A 22,739-nucleotide genomic window follows, 5' to 3' on the forward strand; every position below is an offset into this window, starting at 1 on the left:
TTGGCTGGACCAGTGTGTTGTGATCGGTCAATTTGTGATTGGTCAAAACTAGAGGTATTTCGCATTTCATGGAAAGAGAGCACAATTGCATACAGAGCGGCCATAAAAGCTGCTAGATCTACTTATTTTTCAATCCTATTATTTTCAAAACCCTAGGTATTTATTTGAAACAGTGGCTAAACTAACGAAAAATAAAGCTTCAAGCCCAGACGTTTCCAAGCAGCGCAGCAGTAATGACTTTATGAATTTCTTTACTTACAAGATTGTTAATATCAGGGAGAAAATTATATGTTTCTACACGTTGCTACAGTATCACACCAGGCAGTGCATTGTAGTCTCCCTGACGAAAAATTCTATTCATTCATTGCTATAGGAGAGGATGAATTTCCTAAATTCATTAAATCATCTAAATTGACAATATGTATGTTAGACCCTATACCGACTAAGCTACTGAAAGAGATGCTTCCAGATGTCATAGATCCTCTTCTTAATATCATTAATTCATCTATGTCATTAGGATACGTACCAAAAACTTTTAAGCTGGCTATGATTAAACCGCTTGTTGAAAAACCGCAACTTGATCCTACAGAATTGGTCAATTACAGGCCGATCTCGAATCTAGAAAAGGCAGTATCTTCACAACTAAGTTCCTTTTTAGAAAGAAATGGTATCTGCAAGGATTTTCAGCCCGGATTTAGACCGTACCATAGTACTGAGACTGCTCTCATTAGAGTCACAAATGATTTGCTCTTATCATCCGATCGTGGTTGTATCTCTCTATTAGTGTTGCATTTGACACTATCGTGGAATTAGTGGAATTGCACTTGCATGGTTTAAATCATAGTTTTCTGACCATTATCAGTTTGTAGCAGTAAATTAAGAGATGTCTTATCGGTCACAAGTTCAGTATGGTGTACCACAAGGCTCAGTACTAGGACCGTTGCTGTTCACTCTGTACATGCTACCCTTAGGAGATATCATTAGGAAGCATGGTATTAGTTTTCACTGTTATGCCAATGATGCTCAGCTCTATATTTCTTCACGCCCTGCCGAAACTTACCAATCCACAAAATTAATGAAATGCATAGCTGATATAAAAAAACTGGATGACTAGCAATTTCCTACTACTTAATTCTGAAAAAAACTGAGATTCTAATTATTGGACAGAAAACCTCCTCACGTACTAACCTAGAGTACGGTCTAACACTTGATGGCTGCTCTTGAAGTCCTTGTCGTCGGTTAGGAATCTAGGTGGGCTCTTTGATACGAATCTTTCATTTGAAAGTCACGTGTCTAGTATCTGTAAAACCAAATTTGTTTATCTTAAAAACATATCTAAATTACGTCATATGCTCTCAGTTAAAAATGCAGAACAATTAGCTCATGCATTCATAACATCAAGGCTAGATTATTGTAATGCTCTACTGGGTGGTTTCCCTGCACACTTAATAAATAAACCACAGCTGGTCCAAAATGCAGCCGCCAGAGTTATTACCAGGAAGTATGACCATATTAGCCCGGTTCTGTCAACACTGCATTGGCTCCCTATTAAACATCGTATAAATTAAAAATATTGCTGATTACTTACAAAGCACTAAATGGTTTACTTTAGCTCCCCAGTACTTGAGTGAGCTCTTAACGCATTATAGTCCTCCACGTTTATTGCGATCTCAAAATTCGATCACGATAATTTCAATTTTTTCTGCAAAGCTGTTTTGAAACAATCCATACTGTTAAAAGCGCTTTATAAATGGAGACTTGGCTTGACTTAGTAAAAACTACTTTATTTTTCTGTGTGTTGAAAGAATATTTGCTCATAAAGTAAACTTAATTATGGCATTTAGTTTTTTTTTTTTTTTTGAGTGTAGACAAAGTATCATACAATGTAATACTGAATTAAACCACACTTTAAAATGTTTGGAAACATTTAAGTAAATAAGTAAAATAATAGATATTGAGATACTTACTCAATAGAAGTAACACCAAATTTTGAACACGAGACCTCAATACTTGGTACACAATACACAATGACGGTAACATTTGATGGATCGTTTTTGAGGATGAATGTGTAAATTGAGTAAAAAAAGAACTCCAGATGTCACAAAACAGCAAGTTACTAAACCTAACAACAAAAGCAATGACAACAGTGTAAATAGAGCTGGAAAACAGCGACAAAATAATTAGTCATGCACCAGAGCATAATGGGAACACCAGTATCAGAAAAGTTGAGTAGGTTTTACTTAATTTTATAACGTTGATATTTACGCTTGGCTTTAATTGCTATAAGCTTGACTTGAGTACTAATATAAAATTTACTTTATTTTTATTTTTTTTATTCTTGCCTGAACTAACTTTTTCATGTAGAAATTACATTTGTTTTTACTGTAGTATTTAGTTCACAACACAATCATTTTTATCAGTATAAATAGCAGCACGTCTTACTTGCTCACAACAGCATTTGCTGAATGTGCAGTAGCGACAACAACAATAACCAACAGCAGTAATAACAGCAGAACAACCGCAATAACAGCAGCAGTGTAGCAAATCAATTCCACCAAGACCAAATATATAAAAAATGTCATATCCATTACCATGCCAAACACTCAGAGTTGCCATGACAGAAAGCCTTTTATTCGTCAGGTAAAAATGTTTTATGCCTGTGGCAAGCAGGACGAGGCCGAGGGCCGTGATTGATAATGAGTGATTGATTAATAGCCTTGTCATGTGCCCCAAAGGTTTTCACCTGGAGTTTTGGTGATTAACAGCTGAAAGGGTTAAAAGCATGTCAATCTCTCCCTCTGTCTCCTCCCTCTTCTGCTTTGCTTTTATAAAGCTCACCGGTGGTCCGCTGCTTTGTCTTTGGAATCTGTCATCATGTGGGCGACTCTCATGAAGTTAGACCTGGCCTCTGTAGGCCTGGCTCTGTTTCTGGGCTTGGTCTTTCTGGTTCTGTTCGAGTTCATCAGGATTAATTCATACAGAGGTCGAACTCCTCCTGGTCCCAGACCTCTGCCTTTTGTGGGATCATTACCACATTTTATAAAGGGGCCAAGGGAGTTCGTAAGATCAGTGAGTTTTTGCAGTTTTCTTGGTATGGGTTTATCATCTGACCTATTTTGAAATTAGATGTTTAACTTCCAAAACATATGTTCAGAAACATTGTCTTCGTTTAAATGCACTTGTGAATGTTCTCCGAGTAGATGCCTCAGTATGGAGAAATGGCCACTGTGTATCTTGGGAGGAAGCTGATAATAATCCTCAACACAGTCCAGGTCGCGAAGGAAGCCCTGGTTCAGGAAGCTTTTTCTGGAAGACCGGCTATACCTCTTATAGAATGGACAACTAATGGACTTGGTGAGTAACATGGTATTATGATGCTTGAAATGTGGATTTTGTACTATTTCATTCTAAACTTTAGAGTCACTCTTAAAGGGTTAGTTCACCCAAATATGAAAATTCTTTCATTATTTACTCACCCTCGAATCATTCCAAACCTGTAAGACGTTCCATCATCTTCTGAACACATATGAAGATCTTTTTTGATGAAATCTGAGAGCTTTCTGTCCCTCTGTTGACAGTGTACGCAACTACCACGTTGATGCTTCAAAAGTTCATAAAGAGATCATAAAAACTAATCCAAATGAAATGAGTGGTTAAGTCCAAATTTTCTAAAGAGACTAGATTGCTTTATCTGATGAATGGATTTAATTTAGGCTTTTATTCAAACATTTTATTCACAGATAGAGGAAACTCATCAACGCACACATCAGTTCTGATAAACGGAAGCTTAAGCATGTTCGCTTGACGTATGAGAACAAGGAGTTTTCGTGTTACGCAGCACGTTTGAGCTTCTGACTCAATGAGGTTTGTTCTCACATGTCAAGTGTGCGTTTATGTTTGCTGATCAATAATTAAAAGTGAATAAAAGCCTAAATTCAATCTGCTCATCATATAAAGCATCTCTTCAGAAATTTTGGACTAAACCGCTCAATTCATATGGATTAGTTTTACGATCTCTTTATGAACTTTTTGAAGCAGCAAAGTGGTAGTTGCGTAGCTTTCAATGAAGGGACAGAAAGCTCTCAGATTTCATCAAAAATATCTTCATTTGTGCTCGAAGATGAATGAAAGTCTTGCGGGTTTGGAACGACATGAGGGTGAGTAAATGTCAGAATAAAATTTTTTGGGTGAACTAATCCTTTAATATGATAAGGTCCCAAAAGGGTTTTTTCACAGCGATGCTGTAGTAGAAGAATCATTTTGGGTATCCTAAAGATCCTCAGTGAATAAGGTAGTTTACCTAAGTTAGGAATAGTGTAAGGAACATTTGAAAATATTTTGCCTCTACATAGAATCTTTTGTGCAATAAAAAGGTTCTATAGACATTAAAGATTCTTCATGGAATCATAGATGCCAATAAAGAACCTTTATTTTTAATGATGTACGGTTGATCTCAAGTCACTTTGCTTCAAATATGTTTAGACTACAAATTGAGCAATAGATCAGATTTGAGATTAGAACGTTGGTTCTCTCTTTTTCTCAGGTATAATAATGGTCACGTTTGGTCACTCCTGGAGGCAGCAGAGAAGGTTTGCTCTGCACACGCTCAGGAATTTTGGCCTGCAGAAGAAATCAGTAGAAGATCTGGTGATAGAGGAAAGCCGCTATCTGATTTCGGAAATTCTTAAAGCAGAAGGTATGAAATGTTCTCAATGTGACTGGTACAATGGTCACATCCCCACAGAAGTAAACCAAAAGGTAATAAAGATTCTAAAAGTTTGGAGATATCTTGCTTACAGTGAAGAGTGGATCCTATGCTAAGCTTTTCAAGCAAATTATCTTCTGTCCCCCAAATAATTATACTACACAGGTCCGGGACCTTGATTAATGCAAATTCCTAAGTTCCTCTCTTACTTCGGGAGATGTTTTGTCTTGGTCTGAGTTTTTAAAGAAACGTTGCAAAGGGCTCAGTGCGATTCTGTAAGCACATCAGTCCATAACGTTGAGTGTCCTCCAGACACTTGGCATTGTGTATTTTTCTAATGTCAGGTATGCATCTTTTACTCATTATGTCTGAGCATTTTATGTTATTGTATTGATTTACTTTGAATTATGTAATTGGCATGATACAGTTACCTGACTAATAATACATTGTTACATTTTAATTATTCTCACTTACTCTGAAATTATTAACTCTTGTCGATTAACTAGTACATTACCTTAAATCTATAACACCACAAATCTACGCTCGGGTTAGTAACAAACTAAATCACAGATTATGTGGAGCATTGAGGCACGTCAACTGAAGTTTTAGAGCTACACCTAACATTGGCATTAGTTATGTGTACTTCAACTGAAGAGACTAATAATTGGAATTTGCGTTTAGAGTAACAGTGTTGTTAGACCAATCTAAATAGGATGATCGCTTCAACCTCTGATTTTGTAATATTATTCAAACAAAGTGTACATGGGAATTCGTGGCATGATTATATAAAGTTGCCATTAGAGGAAGTTAAGCTGGTCAGCTTATTTCTATGGTAATGGTCATGACCTCTGGTTAGATATAGTCTTATCTTAAGTGTGTACAGATCTATGGGGACTAAATAGTATTCTTTTAGAAATAAGCATGGTGCGGCATCTAAAGGTATCAGTCAATCTCCTCTGTCTAATGACCAATACTGTCGAGTTTGTGATTGAGATCCGTATACCCGGCCGGTGCAAGACTCAAAATGTTATAGGAATCTGAATGAACTAGTGTAATTTCCATAAAGAGTTAAATAGAATAATCAAGTGTCTAGATAAATTATTATAGAAATGATAAATAAACATTTGACATTCTAACCTAAATTTAAGGTAGTGTAGCAAACTAGCTCTAAAGAAATATTAATAATCATAACTTGTTATAATTGATTATGAATATTTGGATCAGTTAATAGAATTAACTTAAAAGTAAAATTTAATATTATAATCAATCCACCTGTTCGTCCTGTGAACACTCAGTGTTAATTCTAAGACATTATCATTTTTCAGCGAGGAAAATGTCTTTCTTACTTGAGTACTACTAAGAGCCTGTTGTCAATGTAAATCATAAAAATAAACTTTGTTGCGAGCAGAGAGTCAGAACCAAATGCGCATTGTGCACAAATTTTAGTAACTAAATCACAAGAATAACTAAACTAAACACACATACATACATGTATAGGTAAAATGGTGAGTGACAAAATGAAACTGGAAGCAGGAAATGGAACTATGGAGAATATCCATTTAACTATGAAAAGAACCACCAGCTTATCATAATCAGAGCACCTCATTACATGTATACTTGCATGGCCTTTGCAGTGAAACATTTCGTGAAGTTCCCGAAGAAGAATTTTGATGGACCGATGAGTCTCAATCGATTTCTTCTGCGTTGACTGAAAAATTGGTGATGAACTTGCGTGGTTGGTTTGACTCTGTTCCCATGGCTGGAGTGCAGATTGTGGCCTGCCGGCCCTGGGCCAGAGAGGACACGCAGAGCAAACAGGAGACGGGAGGAAGTCGGGAGAGTTGATGGTTGGAGTTGCGATGGACTTGTTCTGCATTGAATGAAAACATTGTGCCACACTCCTGATGTTGTCCTTTGATTCTGCTCTGGTTAAGAGAGTCCTCTCTCTCCTGAATGAGCACATGGCTAGTTGTGGGTTCTATCATAAAAAAACACAGTATTACTATGAGACTACACAAGACAGTAAATCATTCACACAGTGTTCTGGGGTGCATGTTCATTTACATATCAGTTGGTCCATAAATTAATGCAGAAAGTCTGCTTTAAGGGCTGTGGGTCTTTCTTATAGCCTCTGCTTTTTCCACATGACCACATTTTTTTAACAGCAATAAAACCAACTTATCTGATCTTAGTCATGGTAACCCTTCTTGCCCTTGTTGGGGGGAATGGGACCATAGATCCCAGAGTGAGTTTTAAAGATTATTTGTTAAATAAAACAAATAATTGTGTCTGATTTGTCTGTCGTTACAGTCGTAATAAATTGGAGTTAGATAAGTTTAATTGGAATTAAATTAGTTTGCCACACTAAATAGACAGGACGAGTAGGAAACCTTTGCCTGCTCTATTGGAAACCACCATTAGGGCGATTGGGCAGGCCTTACAATTTAAATTCAAGTTTATATTTAAAATGGATTGTATACAAAAGCACTGGCCTTTTTCTACTCATTCATACTGATGCATGTGTCTTTGTAGGCAAGTCAATGAACCCCCAGCATGCATTACAGAATGCAGCTTCCAACATTATCTGTTCCATCGTGTTTGGAGATCGCTTCGATTATGATGACAAACGCTTCTCATACCTTCTGAAAATGCTGAATGAAAACTTAATGCTCGCAGGGTCGCCTGCAGGACAGGTATGATTACATTCTTCATTTTTGACTGAAAAAAAAGATGTACCGTATTTTCCGGACTATAAGTCGCAATTTTTTCCATAGTTTGGCTGGCCCTGCGACTTATAGTCAGGTGTGACTTATAAATCAAAATTAATTCATTCTGACTGCGATGAACCAAGAAAAAACATTACCGTCTACAGCGGCAAGAGGGCGCTTTAGTTGACGGAGTTGTTCAGAAGCGACACCGAGGAAGAATTCAATGAATTCATTCAGAGCCGTTACCGGCTCTGGATTCAGTGATGCGGAATGAGATCGCGGGAGCTTGGTGAACTTGCTTACCGGTAACTTGCTTGTTGGACTCGCTGGCTTATGTTAATTTAGGCTATTCAGCCTCCCATGTACATGTTATTTATGCTATTGTTGTGTAGCTGAATTACTGTTAATGTGTTACGTTAACATACTGGACACCTATTCAGCCTGTTGTTCTGTGTGCTTATTGTGTAGTTGAATAACTTGCCTTTCCAGATTTAATGTCTGTTCTTGGTCTTGGATCTTGTAAAATAAATGCGACTTATAGTCCAGTGCGACTTATGTTTTTTTCCTCCTTGTGACGCATTTTTTGACTGATGCGACTTATACTCCGGAGTGACTTATAGTCCAGAAAATACGGTACACTGCTGAAAAATAATCACTGGCTTTCTCTTTATTATGTCTGCATTATCCTCATCCATGTACTCAATCTCCCTCAGAAACTATTTTATTTTATTAATTTATTGATTATTGGCTATGGCCACCCTTTGAGTAAATAAATAATGGCAGAATTTAAACAATAGTGCATCCATATTGTCACAATCCCCAGTCACCAGTCTAGTCACCTCAGAACTACATTTCCCAGCATCCCTTCTGGTCCCCACCTGCACTCAGTCAGCTATCATCACACCTGCCACTGATAATCACTCATCACCATATAAGCAGTCACTCTTTAGATCACCTTTTGTCTGGTCTCGTCATTCAACACTAAACACTTACTTCTCCTGAACTGTCCAGTCTTCTGTGAAAGGAAACTTACCTGTGCGATCCTGTCTCGAACTGTCCAGTCTTCTGTGAAAGGAAACATACCTTTTCGATCCTGTCCCGAACTGTCCAGTTTTCTTCAGTCTTCATCAATCTTCTGGTATCATCTCGTCTTCAAGTTTTCCTCTAATTCTTCATCACTGCCTGCAATAGATAAGAACCGTCACTTTCCTGCTAGTATCCCCATATTAATCTGCAATCCAGTTACTCACCAGCTCAAGTCCCTTATGTCAATCAATAAAATCTGTTTGGAAGTTACTGGTGTTTTCCATCTTCTGGTCCGTGACAGCAGACCAGACCTTAACCAACATCAACCATGGACATCATATCTATTGACCCAGAGAATCATCTTCTCTCCATTTCACAAGATGGTCATCCAATTAAAGATTATGTTGAGGAATTTCTTAATCTTTCCAACCTGGTTCCATGGAATGATGGAACCTTGTAGACAATCTTCTGGGGCGGATTAGAGGAGCACCTTTATCAACAGATGCCGACGTTAGCCTCTACCTGTTCCCTGGAGCACAATTTATTATTGATTTATTATTGAGCTTGATTATGTACGGTTGCGTACAAGTGTTTTTTCCTTCACTGTGGGAGAGGTTAACGTCTTCCATGTGAGTGAAACCAATGCCAGCTTCCCTCAAGACTATGCAATGGTAGCTTTCAATACCATCATGGCAAGTGAAGTGAATCCAGTTTTTCTTCGGGCAAGGAAAGCTGTCTCAAACAGTGTGGACCTGATGGAAAAGCTAGCGCTCCCAATTATCATGGCCATCAAGACAACTCTTCAGAAGATTTTCAATCTTCGGTCCTCATGTCCAGATACTGTTCCAGTAAGTCATCTTTCCCAAGTCTGGGGTTTAATTCCTGAGTGAAATTCCTCAGTCTGTTCCAGTGAGAGAAATGTTCGTTCCTGCCCTGAGACTCAGTCCAGAGTCCGCTCGTCACCCGTGAACCAGCAAGTTCAAGATTTAACTACAGCATGCTTCTGTTTAATCCTCCTCACTCAAACTTTTTCCTGCACCGCAGGTACCTTCCTGGCTCCCTAAGCTATTGGTGTCTCCATGGCTCTGTCCATGGCTTGCCAGTACCACCCTCAAGGCTTCCTTCCCTCCTTCCCTCTTTGGATGGATTCCATTAGACGTGAGTTCAAACCTTCTGGGAGGGGAGGAGTACTGTCATAATCCTCAGTCACCACAGAACTACATTTCCTAGCATCCTTTCTGGTCTAACATGCACTCAGTCAGCAATTGACACCTGGCACTGAAAATCACGCTTCGCCCATGCACCATAGAAGCAGCAACTCTTTAGATCACCTTTGTCTGGTCTCGTCGTTAAACACTTACCTGTCTCGGACCATCCAGTCTTCGTCAGTCTTCTGTGAAAGTAAAACTTACCAGTGCTATCCTGTCTCGAACTGTCCAGTCTTCATCCATCTTCTGGGATCATCTTGTCTTCCCGTTTTCCTCTAATTCTTTATCACCGCCTGCAACAGATAAGAACTGTCACTATCCTGCTAGCATCACCATATTAATATGCAATCTAGTTACTCCCCTTCTCAAGTCCCTTATGTCAATCAATGAACTCTGTTTGGAAGTTACCTTTGTTTGCCATCTTCTGTTCTGTGACATATATATTTAACTGTATCAAGTGACAAATCATGTGACCTGCACTGTCTCTATTGCTATATTGCATGACATCATGCATTTGTATAAAGTTGGGATAACTTTTGCACTTTCAATTGTTGTATTATTTGACTTCTATCAACATATAGTTATACTCCACCTTAAAATATTTTATATTGATTTTTATGTTCCTCAACTTTTAACTGTAAGTTAAAATATTTACTTAATATTTAAATATTTACCTAATGATATGAATATTTATTTTGTATGGCGTGAATAAAATGCACTGAAAATAAGTTTCAAATGTGAAAAACATCTATTTGTCTATCTTAGTTTTTCAACTTGGTGCCCTTCATCAAGCATTTCCCTGGGCCACACCAGAAGGTTAAGCAGAACGCCAATGAGGTATTGGGTTTCATCCGGAAACAAGTTGAAGAACACAAAGAAACTCTGGATCCAGACAGCCTGCGAGACTTCATTGATGCCTACCTGCTGGAGATCGAGAAAGTGAGATCACAGTTACTGAAAGAAGAGTTCTCACATGCATATATGTAAAACTAGGTATTTTTAGTTGTAGTAAACTGATAGTTTTATTTTACCTGGTGCAGCAAAAGTCCAACGAAGACTCCACGTTTCATGAGGAGAACCTGGTTATTTCAGCAGCTGATTTATTCCAGGCTGGAACAAACACCACATCAACCACCATCAGATGGGGGCTCATCTTCTTGATTCAAAACCCAGATGTACAAGGTACTAGAGCTAAACATAAATTAAATAATAATTATTATTTGAATAAAGAGAAATAATATATATATATATATATATATATATATATATATATTAAATAAATAAATAAATAAATAAATAAATAAATAAATAAATCCACACAATTGCACAATATCAAGAAATTCTTTATTTCTGGCATTTGCGAGTTTTCAGCTCACAATTGGATTTTTTTTTAAATTATTCTCTGAAAGTGTGAGAGACTTGCCCTTGCAAGAAAAATGTCAGAATTGTGAGATTATACATCAAAATGACCATTTATATTTTGGAAACAAGCATTTTTGTGTGAAAACAAGATTCCATTGTGGTCACATATAGCAACATTTTATTCACGTTCCATAAACGTTCCATTGTCATTATAAAACGCTGCTCAAACAGAAGTCTCTTTCGAAAAGAGTAGCTTTCTTGAACTTAACACATGAGCGAAATCTACATGGTGATCAAACTTTTTTGCCCTTTCCTTCTGTTCCTCGTCTGACCTACGCCGCAGCCTCTTCGTTGTAGGCTACACATCGGTTTTCATTTATAATTCTGCCTTGTTGTCTGCATTGACGCACAATTACACATGCAGACAGATCGCATCGCTTCTTCTGTGGTGATTGGTCCACTTATTTGCAGAGCAGAATCACAGTTATTAGCAAAATTTTACAGAGCAAAGCACCACACCTTTTCTGCAGTTAATTCGGAACCATTTAGTGTACTAACTTACCAACGAAAACATTTTGGAGCGCTCCTTGCTTGGAAGGTTGTTTACTAATCCCAGAAGGTGCTCTTTGGTTGGGTATATTTTTCTATCAATGTAATAACCTTCTGTTAATAGATCAGTCTTTGATGCTCTACCTTTTCACCATTTTCTACTCTGCGGCCTTTGCATTTGCTAAGCATTAAAACCTAAAGCTTTAACTCTTACTAACCTTAAAGCGCCATGAAATGCAATTTTCCTTTTTATCTCTCACAGAGCGATGTCATGAGGAGATTGTTCGGGTGTTGGGTCAAGACCGCTTTCCCAGCATGGATGACCGTGACAAACTACCGTACACCTACGCCACTGTTCACGAGATTCAGCGCTATGCCAACCTTGTACCAATGGGGGTGACTCATGAAACGATTCATCCCACAAAACTACGAGGATACGACATTCCTCAGGTAATGAATAGATAACTTCATTCATACATTCATCCAGGTTCCAAGTAATTACGCACTGAAAATATAGACATCCTCCCTGGCAAAATGTTTAAATCTAAGCATCTGAATTATTCGTCGAGAAGGCTTTAAGGATTTTCACAGCCTTTTCATACAGGTAACCTCGTAATAAAGATGCTACCAGAGTCATTAATAACAAATTATGAAGAGTTTAGCCAAAGAGTTTCTTTCAGAGTTTCATTCTTTATTCCTTCATAAATCACATCATATATATTGAATATATATATATATAAAAATCTGTGTTTGTGAGCACTATTCCTTTGCCAAGATAATCCATCCACCTCACAGGTGTGGCATATCAATATGCTGATTAGACAGCATGATTATTGCACAAGTGTGCCTTAGGCTGGAAACAATCCTCTAGGACCAAGGTATTCGACGGGCCAGAAAATCCTGGCTGTTGGCACAGAGTAAGCCCCGATCAAGCTCCTGAAGTAACAGTGGAAACGCGACTGGCCCTGGCACGCCCTAGCACGCACGGCTCTGGTCTGAAAGTGGAAACGAAGCTAGTGGGCGTCAGGATTTCATCACGGTATCTCTGTGCATTCAAAATGCACCTGTGTTCTTTGTCCACAACATACGCCTGCCCATACCATAACCCCACCGCCACCATGGGCCACTCGATCCACAATGTTGACATCAGCAAACCGCTCACCCACACGACGCCGCACACGCTGTCTGTCATCTGCCCTGTGTAGTGAAAACCGGGATTCATCCGTGAAGAGAACACCTCTCCAAAGTGCCAGACGCCATCGAATGTGAGCATTTGCCCAATCAAGTCAGTTACGATGACGAACTGCAGGTCGAGACCCCGATGAGGATGACGAGCATCAGATGAGCTTCCTTGAGACTGTTTCTGACAGTTTGTGCAGAAATTCTTTGGTTATGCAAACCGATTGTTGCAGCCGCTCTCCGGGTGGCGGGTCTCAGACGATCTTGGAGGTGAAGATGCTGGATGTGGAGGTCCTGGGCTGGTGTGTGGTTACACGTGGTCTGCGGTTGTGAGGCCGGTTGGATGTACTGCTAAATTCTCTGAAACGCCTTTGGAGGCGGCTTATGGTAGAGAAATGAACATTCAACAGCTCTGGTGGACATTCCTGCAGTCAGCATGCCAATTGCACGCTTCCTCAACTTGCGACATCTGTGGCATTGTGCTGTGTGATGAAACTGCACATTTTAGAGTTGCTTTTTATCGTGGCCAGCCTAAGGCACACCTGTGCAATAAGCATGCTGTATAATAAGCATCTTGATATGCCACACCTGTGAGGTGGATGGATTAACTCGGCAAAGGTGAATTGCTCACTAACACAGATTTAGACAGATTTGTGAACAATATTTGAGAAATAGGCCTTTTGTGTACATAGAAAAAGTCTTGGATCTTTGAGCTCAGCTCATGACATATGGGGGCAAAAACAAGTGTTGCATTTATAATTTTGTTCTCTGTGTGTGTATATATATTTAAATAAATATATATTTTTTTCTATCTCAAAATCTCTCTTTTTTTTTAGTTTTTCCCCCCCTAGTTTTTCAATAATTAGTTCATAGTAGAACTTTATGTAGGCCTACACATTTAGGAACAGATATTGGGTTCTGCCCAAAGTAATGCAACATAAGAGTAACGTAAAAGTTACTTTCCAAAGGGGGAAACTAAAGTGACGGATTACTTTTTTAAGAAGTAACAAGTAACGAGAAAACACTACTTTTTAAAAGTAACTTCCCCAACACTGTAAAATACCCGTTTGACCAATTCTGAGGCCATTACATAAAACATTTCCATCACATGTCTAATCAATTAAATGAATCTTATATAAATGTGTAATATTATCATGTAAGAGCAATAAGCCAGTGTAAATGATGACTGATTACATTATGAAACATGGGACAATATAGGAGGTTAAATGCCCCTATAGGTTTTGTGAAAAGCGGTATTTAACTCTGCTGAACTTTCCTCATACAGGGAACTATGATCCTAACAAATTTAGCAGCAATTTTCAGCAATAAGGAGCACTGGAAGCATCCCGACTCCTTTAACCCGGAGAATTTCCTGGATGAGAACGGACACTTCAGCAAGCCGGAGTGTTTTATCCCGTTCTCACTGGGTGAGTCATGCATTTCTGATATTATAAAACACAGAGGTTACTGGACTAATATTACACGCAAATAAATATTTAGGTCTAAATTTAAGATTTGTATTTTTGCATATAATATGTACATCGATTTTGGATTACACAGGTTTAGCATAAGCAACATAATATGTGATGCATATTTGTCAGTCATACAGAACATAAATAAAACTGGTAAAATTTCTGTAATACTTACCAATAAGCTGAATGTTTTAAATGCACAATAACCAGGTTTATATATTTATCAATTAAAGGGGTCATGACATGGTTTTTTTTATTTTATTATTATGTTCCCTTAGGTGCAAATATAGTATTACTATAGTTTTTTTTACAAAAAACTTTTAAAATGTAGTGATTTATGACCTTTTCCCACCCTGTTTCTCATCCTCTGATTCAAACAGTCTGTTTTGGGGGTGTTTCCCCTTTAAGAGTTCAGTGTTAACGCCCACTGTTATGATTGGCTAACGTCAGTGCCAATGCATCAATTATTAACGCCCCCAGCCAGAACATTTGCGGATTCGGCGCAACTGTTTAATAGCAGGTGATGCATGCGAAGCGATGGCTCTTGCAATGATAAAACCTTATTATGTTTGAGCCAGAATCAGAGGAAAATGAACCATCACCACAACAACGAAGACTGGATCAGGTCGTGTCCACATGGAAAGTGAAACTATTTTGAATTAATAAAACAAAATTAACCCGAGACACTTGAAAACGGATTATTGTTACATAATTTTCCTATAGCTTAATTTGCTAACAGTTTAACATTATTTAACTAATTCCAATGAAATGATAGGGTGTACCACGGACAAAAATGCATGCACAGGCCATATTTGAAGATGCAGCATTGATAAAGGCAACATTTTTTATTTTCTATCACATGTAGGCATACTAGAAAGGCGACATATTTTCAAGATTCTCTTATACAAATGTGTTTATATTAGCCATGGTAAAAAGTAAGTTTGCGTCGTCGTTGTTGAGCCCAGAATATTCGGCACGGACTTATCTTTGAGCAACAGTTTTCTGGCAAAGAAAAGCATCATATTGGGATTTTTTCCTCAAAACAGTCATCCTTCAAATGTATAGAACACTGCCGTGACTGGGACGTCCGCAAAAAATAAAGTGCATCCATTTTTCCCTGACGACTGGATCTTTCAGCGTATTTAAAAAGTAGTTTAAAGTTTTAAATACATTACTTACAGTTTGCGTCGTCGATGTTGAGCCAAGAATAGTCGGCACGGACTTATCTTTGAGCAACAGTTTTCTGGCAAAGCTCAAAACAGTCATCCTTCACATGTACAGAACACACGCTTAAACTAACACTGCCGTGACTGAGACGTCCGCAAAAAATAAAGTGCATCCATTTTCCCCTGACGACTGGATCTTTCGGCAGCGTATTCAAAGATGTTGTTTGTCCACAGCCAGGAACAGCACATCTGCGTGGCATCGTAATTTCCCTGTACACAGACCCACTCGCTGTCCGTCGACTGAACACTTGTGAGGTGCGCGGCGCGCGGGCGCGACGATGATACGAAATGAGCGTAGTTGCCTTGCGCTGAAAGCGTAGTTGTCTTGTGCTGGAGGCGGTCATATGCAAACGCTGGTACGTCACTTCGTACCGTGACGTCACTTCTTACCATGGATCCAGAACGAGCTGTATTTAGAGCTTGATTAAATAAATGATTCGTTTATAATGGGGAGGACGTCTTAAGCTATGAAACTTGCAGGACGTTTTAATGGTACAAAGACCTCTTATATACCAAAAGATCAAGGCAAATTTGGTTTCTCATGTCATGACCCCTTTAATCCAATTTGTTTGAGTCTCACACGACTGAAAAGTGCTTGTTCCACAGCTAGACCTATGCATGTTCATACTTTATAACTAAATAAATGTAATTATTTTCTAAATGATTTATGCTGTTTTAAAATTATTTAAATTTAATCAATTACATGCAATTTGTTAATAATAAACCATGCCATGATTTTCTTAGTGTGGAAATCTTTAATTTATGTATGACTGACAAATATGCATCACATTAATTTGACTAGTTTTTTTTTTTTTTTACTCTGTAATCTGAATGGATGGAAATTCTATATGCAACTCAAATACACAAATCATCCTCTTGGAATTATAAGGTTCTATCTGACATTTTTGTAAAAATGTAGCTATTCACATATTGTTATTCTGTGACCACTTCTTTACATTATGTGATGTTGTTTAAGTTGTGTACAATTTGGAACTTATTTAGAAAATAAAAAGGTTCTTTCTACACAGTTGAATGGAATGCAAAAACTTTAAAGCTCAATATCTCAAAACCAGTCAGAATGCATATAGAACCTTATAATTCCAAGGTGGCGAAATCTTAAATTGAGGCCTAAATATTTGTGTGCTGGTTTATCAGGTCCGAGGGTCTGTCTCGGCGAGACGCTGGCGAGGACGGAGCTCTTCCTGTACATCACGTCTCTCCTACAGCGGATTCATTTCTCCTGGCCACCAGAACCACAGCCTCTGGACATGGATGCGATCATGGGTTTTTTCCGCCTTCCTCAGACTTTCAACATCATCTGCTGCAGCAGAGACACTGAAGAGTGACCGTCAGTGACCCGAAATATCAGACTGACATAATCATGTCATCATACGAGAAATATTCCATAAAAACCAAGAATGGTCAATTTTAGTTACTTTTTTTTTTTTTTTTACATAAAATTTTTATTATGGATGCATGCATTTTATTTTATGATGAAATGTATACACATGCAGTTTTACATGATTTGTATAGTGAAATGCTTTTACTACAAATAAAACGTCATCTCGGTGAGAGAATAAAGCATTCCTTTCAAGTCTAAAGTATTTTTTTTTTTTTTTTTTTTCCAGTAACAGTGAATATTAATGTGTAAATGTACTGTCAAACTCTGCACCAGTGTCCAGCTTCCAGTTGTGGGTTTATGGGTGGAGACAAAACTCACATGTGCATTTATCTCCATGTGTTTAAAGTGCTCGAACTGATTGAGTTACTAGATCATGTGACACGAATCTCCAAACAACATGGTCATTCTCCACAGTCTGAACAGATGTAAAAACATGTTTTATCAGAGTTTGATTTGTCTTATATAATCATCAGGCCCTGTGGTTCCTAATTAACAAACTGAGTTTAAGTCTAAGGTGCACAGACTTAATAATGGATGTGCAATGTTTAATTCTTAATTGGTAGCAATGCAAATGTCTTAATAATCAATGTTCCAGAGATCCAATGAAGCCTGAAACATGAAGTCTGTTTATATGCGGTTTACTCAGCTTTCATTTAAAAGCACTTTTTACAGGGTCAAAATTAATATTTTCCAGAGTGGTTATTAAGTATGACTGTAATGCTGTAGTATGTGCATAGATTTAAGAAAAGGGTCAGGAGGTTTATAGTTCCTTCAGCTGCTGCAGAGCTGAGGCGAGGTGAACTTTGCCCTCTCGCTGAGTGTTACGTGTGATTTCATTGACCTTCAGTGGACTCAGATTCAGATCAAAGATGAGGCTGTAGTTCAGTATCAGGCGTTTGGCTTGATCTCTGTCCACATAACCTGAAAAACAGTGTTGAAAACATAATTTCTGCTTAGAAAATTTAATTAAATTCAATTCAACTTTATTTTGCCATGTATACAGATACTAGGAATTTGGATTGGTCTTCTCCATGCACGTAAAACAGAAAAACAAAGAAAACAAGGACACAAACCCAATACAAGGACAAACAGAGAAATACTACTGGTTCTTAGTCCAGCACAGTTTTAAATCGCTTTAAAGAGGTAATATTATATCCTTTCACAAAGCCTTGATTTTTGTTTTCGGGCTCTAAAACAGGTTTTAATTCTTGAATGTTCAAAACATTATTTTTCTCATATCCTCCATTGTTGCAGCTCCTCTCTTCCCAGTCTGTCAGTAACGCTCTGTTTAATTCCTGTCTCTATGAAGCCCCTCCTTTTGAAAAGCACACTGTGCTCTGATTGGTCGGCTGGATCGGTGTGTTGTGATTGGTCAACCGCGTTGAGCGTGTTTAGAAAATGTCCCGCCCCTTACCATAACCAGCAGTTTCAACACACTACTAACTAACTCAACCAGGCCCCGCCCCTTTATGAGTTTAGGAATTAGGAATATTGTGACGTGTTCGTTCCCGGAAGAAAACTCAAGACTACAATGGAGGTGTTTCAGGGAGTTCAGAAACACTGACACTGATATAGAGAATAACTCCCTTTTGAGGCACTTTGTAACTTTACAGAGATTTTTCATCCTCAAACAACAACATTACACACTAAAGAAAGATGAACATTTAAAAAAAAAAACATAATAGGTCCTCTTTAAAATGAGAATAGGTTATTGGGACCAGATGTACTGTATTTCTATGATAGGCTTAATACCTGTGTTTTTGGTGTCACTCATTTTTAAGGCCATCTCCATCCTCTGGAACCTCTGAAGCCAGGTTTCTCTTTGGTCTGCAGTCACACTGATCACTGATTCCAGGTCAGTACTGGCCACTGACGCATCCCAGGTCTCGGCCTAAAGGGGATCATGTTCAAATGATTTTTTTTATTTCAGAAAACCGCCAGTAAGATCATTCTCTGGGTTCTTTTATCAGGCTCATTCACAGACCTCAACACTTTGCTCTTCCTCATCTTGCACAGCTCTCTGTATGAACTGCAGCAGTTCTTTATAGTGCACCTGCCGAGTGTGTGATGGGGAGTACAATGCGCTGAACATCAGAAAACATTTTTATCATCACTTTCACATTACAAAAGGCAAACTTCAGTGCAAATAGTTTCGGCAGAATACTATATGTGCTTAATTGTATAAATTATCTTATAATTAATATTGAAAAAATCCAATTACTTCATAATTAATTTTGAAAGTGAAAGCAGGCATGTCACTAGCAACATTTAAAATGTTTTAGAAAAGAGTAAAAGTAGCAAAATAAGATTTGTGGTCAAATATATTTACCCCCCCCCCCCCCCCCCCACACACACACACACACACAGACACCATTTTAATTTAAAAATGTTTGTTTAAAAAAAACTTTTTTTATTTATTGTGACATTTTAATGACTGTAAGCATATTAGTATTAAAAATGTGATTATTTTTACTCATGCAAAATATATATATATTTTAGGTTTTTGGGTGAAACATGACTTGTACATGTTTATTCAAGATTCACTCACTTTTCCATATTGGAAAACTTTAATTTAAAAGCCCTATTTACAGGGTCAAAATGGAAAACTGGGTAATTATCATAAAAAATAAAAAATGCTGGGTTGTTTCAACCCAATTTTGGGTAAAATATGGACAAACCCAGCCTTTGGGTTAAATTTTGACATTATATTTTTAACCCAACGTTTGGATTTGTCCATATTTTACCCAAAATTGGGTTGAAACAACCCAGCATTTTTTAGAGTGTAAACAGTATATGTCATGTTTCAACCCCAAAAAAACAAACAAAAATAAATAAATAATAATAATAATAATAATAATATATATATATATATATATATATATATATATATTATTATTATTTTTTTAATAAAATTAAACCCATATTTTAAAACCAGTATGTTTTATTAATTTATGTCAGGGATGAAATAATAAATAAATAATAAACAATAAGCAATGGTGTATAGAGTGTCTTGTATATGAAATCAGAATGAAAATCAATGAATACAACATGTTTACATTCATGATTGAATCGATGGGTTTAATTTTGTTAAATGGAAATGCCCCTGGAACTGTACAATGACAATGAATAATAATATTTGCAGTAACTGATGATAAGTGATGCACCTGCTCCGGGTCGCTGCTGTTCCTGAAGGATTTGAACACACAGGCCAGTGTGCTGAGCTTCAGAGGGATCTTCAGTCTGAGGAAGAGGTATGTGAGCACTGACTGATGGAGGATCCCTGATCGGGACGGGTCGAGTGATGTCACTTCCTCCTCAATGCTCGGGAATGTTTGTGGTTCCCAGTCCTGCAGTTCCTCAGAGACCGAGGAGAGGAGGGAGCGCTCCGGACCTGATTTAACTGGCTCTGTCTGGACATGATGAAAAAGGTCAATCATTTTGGGGTTTTAATTTAGGGGGATGGGGGGGGGGGGTACCTTTATTTACCAAGGATGCATTAAATTGATCAAATGTGACAGTAAAAACGTTTAAAATGTAGCAAAAGATTTCTGTTTCAAATAAATCCTGTTCTTTTAAACTTTCTATGCATTAAAGAATCCTTATTTATCACGGTTTCCAAATCCGTATATTAAAATGAATTTTGAAGGATCATGTGACACTGAAAACTGGAGTAATGATGCTGAAAATACAGCTTTGATCACTGGAATAAATTACATTTTACAATATATTCACATAGAAAACAGCTTTTTAAAATTGTAATAATATTTCACAATATTACTGTTTTTACTGTATTTTTGGTCAGATAAATGCAGCCGTGATGAGCAGAAGAGACTTCTTTTAGGAACATGATATCTCACCTCTGCGCCTGTGATATGAGGAGTTTGCAGTTTTGAATAGGCCAGGTTGGCTGTGGACTTCAGATGTATGTAGGAGCGCGAGCGATCTCCACATGGTGCCGTCACACACCGTCTGTCTGGAACCTGGACCATTAACATACCATCAGCATCTTCAGAAAGCTTTTATTCTAGAGGACTTTTCTTCTAGTGAACAATAGGAAGTGGATGTCAGGACCACGGACAGCGCTGTTATTTTGATTGGTGAGTGTGTTCAGTGCCATGGACAGTGTAATCATCATACATTAGCCTGAACTGATCTCAAGTCATCAAAAAAAAAAAAAAAAAAATGTCCAGTTGCAACCACACAGAAATGCAAGTCGCTGTTAAAAAATATATTTTGTTTATGAGTAGATATTATATTTATATTTCATTGTATTAATGCAGATTTTTCCCAGTACCTGTCTGAGGGCATCTAACAGGCTCTGTGTCTGCTCGACGGGTCCCAGAGGCTCCAGGTCACGAGACGGTGAGTTCAAATCTCCATCCGTGACTCCGTCGGGTGGACTGTGTCTGTCCTCAGAGCTGCTGGTTACCTCAGGATGATCTGCAGGACTATAGAACGGTTTGAGCTTATCTTGCATCTATTCATTGTCAGAGATTATTACTTAATAATAATAATAATAATAATAATAATAAACGTATAATTATAAAATAATAAACTACAAATATAAACTTATTGCAATTTTTCAAACAATTTATTTTAAATAATTGAATAATGTAATTTATTATTAAGAATTAATTTAATAATAATAATTAATTATACATAATAATTAAACTGTTTTGTTTATTATTATTATTATTATTATTATTATTTATAAATACAATTATATACTGTATTTAGTTATTTCTGGTTTCTGATATTTTGCAATTTATTTAACATTTTTTTAAAATAATAAAATGTTGTTGTTATTGTTATTATTATTATTATTATCAATATGAATAGTAATAATTATGATATAATAATATAATACATTTATGTATATAATTCATACAATATATACAATAATAATAGATTATACATTACTATAATAATATTATACAATAATAATTATACAATAATAATATACATCATGTAAAAATGTGTATACATGTGTATCATTTTATACTTTTTAATGGACTTTATGCACAGCTGCACTACTTCCTGAACTTTAGCCAGCTTCTTTGTTTCCTGTCTGCCATTATTGGACAAACTGATTAATCCAGGTGTGTCTGATTATTGTTGTTGATCAGGCACACCTGGATTAATCAGTTTGTCCAATAATGGCAGACAGGAAACAAAGAAGCTGGCTAAAGTTCAGGAAGTAGTGCAGCTATGCATAAAGTCCATTATGTGGGGAAATTCTTTAAAGAATAGATAACAAATGTACCTTTTGGTCCCTTCAATAAAATACTTAATTTGTTTCCCGCCAACGATCTTCACCACCAGCTGTGGCATGCTGGACTTCCCTGTGCTTTTCCATCCATCCATGATGTGGGAAGCTCCTACAGAGAAGATTATGACACATGGCACACTTAACAAATGTCGAAATATCACTGCATTACATGACAAGATATCAAACCTCAGAACTGCAGTCACTTTCCTGAGGCAGCGTGTCAGTGGCTTTAAAGATTATGAATCTATCAAACTCTTCAATGTTGTAAGTCTTGTTTGTGTTTGCATGCTTAAAGGAAAACATTTACTTACCCTGAATCTCTGCTTTTGGTGTTTTTTTAGGTCTATAAAACAGACCAGCGCCCTCGTCCTGAGCTGATATGTGTCTAAGACACAAGCACAGGTGCGGTTAGGAGCAATAAGAGCACAGCCTGTTCTCTCCAGGGTCCTGTGGACTCCAGAGGTGATCTCAGTGTCATGGCTACCCGATCGCCACAGACGCTCCAGCACACACACAGATAACAGTGATTTACTGCAGCCTCAGAAGGAGAGGCATTCTGCTTGACTACACACAATGATAAGGAAAATAGGTTTAAAAGCATAAAAATGGTCTTTTGGCCATCTAAACGACAAT

General features: G+C 37.5%; 2 protein-coding genes across 5 annotated transcripts; one reads left to right on the plus strand and one right to left on the minus strand.

Moving 5' to 3' along the window:
• The first annotated feature begins 2,805 nt into the window (after positions 1-2,805).
• LOC306986261 (cytochrome P450 2B15-like) lies at positions 2,806-17,100 on the plus strand. 4 transcript variants are annotated; one of them, XM_079589322.1, is made up of 10 exons: positions 2,810-3,069; positions 3,201-3,354; positions 4,544-4,696; positions 7,238-7,398; positions 9,484-9,597; positions 10,413-10,586; positions 10,688-10,829; positions 11,821-12,008; positions 14,023-14,164; positions 16,591-17,038. In XM_079589322.1, the coding sequence occupies exons 1-10, from the start codon at positions 2,875-2,877 to the stop codon at positions 16,779-16,781; spliced, it is 1,614 nt and encodes a 537-aa protein (XP_079445448.1). In that variant the 5' UTR covers positions 2,810-2,874; the 3' UTR covers positions 16,782-17,038. The 4 variants fall into 4 exon arrangements, with proteins under 4 accessions (XP_079445451.1, XP_079445448.1, XP_079445449.1 ...); XM_079589324.1 differs by having other exon boundaries at positions 2,853-3,091; XM_079589325.1 differs by lacking the exon at positions 9,484-9,597 and having other exon boundaries at positions 2,806-3,091.
• A 460-nt stretch (positions 17,101-17,560) lies between these two features.
• c23h1orf87 (chromosome 23 C1orf87 homolog) lies at positions 17,561-22,719 on the minus strand. Its single transcript, XM_079589338.1, has 8 exons — positions 22,418-22,719; positions 22,101-22,215; positions 21,132-21,285; positions 20,695-20,817; positions 20,002-20,247; positions 18,822-18,890; positions 18,590-18,728; positions 17,561-17,758 (listed from the first exon to the last, which is right to left on the minus strand). The coding sequence occupies exons 2-8, from the start codon at positions 22,199-22,201 to the stop codon at positions 17,598-17,600; spliced, it is 993 nt and encodes a 330-aa protein (XP_079445464.1). The 5' UTR covers positions 22,202-22,215; positions 22,418-22,719; the 3' UTR covers positions 17,561-17,597.
• Positions 22,720-22,739: the final 20 nt, after the last annotated feature.

This window comes from Phoxinus phoxinus, assembly GCF_949152265.1.
Source record: "Phoxinus phoxinus genome assembly, chromosome: 18".
Lineage (NCBI taxonomy): Eukaryota > Metazoa > Chordata > Actinopteri > Cypriniformes > Leuciscidae > Phoxinus > Phoxinus phoxinus.

Excerpts from the sequence above, each read along its gene's own strand:
- c23h1orf87 (XM_079589338.1), bottom strand. The coding sequence starts at position 22,201 with ATGGATGGATGGAAAAGCACAGGGAAGTCCAGCATGCCACAGCTGGTG. Across the intron at positions 21,286-22,100 it reads TTTATTGAAGGGACCAAAAG|TCCTGCAGATCATCCTGAGG; the intron begins GTACATTTGTTA and ends ACCGTTCTATAG. Across the intron at positions 18,891-20,001 it reads ACAGCAGCGACCCGGAGCAG|GTGCACTATAAAGAACTGCT; the intron begins GTGCATCACTTA and ends CACACTCGGCAG.
- LOC306986261 (XM_079589322.1), top strand. The coding sequence starts at position 2,875 with ATGTGGGCGACTCTCATGAAGTTAGACCTGGCCTCTGTAGGCCTGGCT. Across the intron at positions 3,355-4,543 it reads ATGGACAACTAATGGACTTG|GTATAATAATGGTCACGTTT; the intron begins GTGAGTAACATG and ends TCTTTTTCTCAG. Across the intron at positions 9,598-10,412 it reads TTGGATGGATTCCATTAGAC|TTTTTCAACTTGGTGCCCTT; the intron begins GTGAGTTCAAAC and ends TGTCTATCTTAG.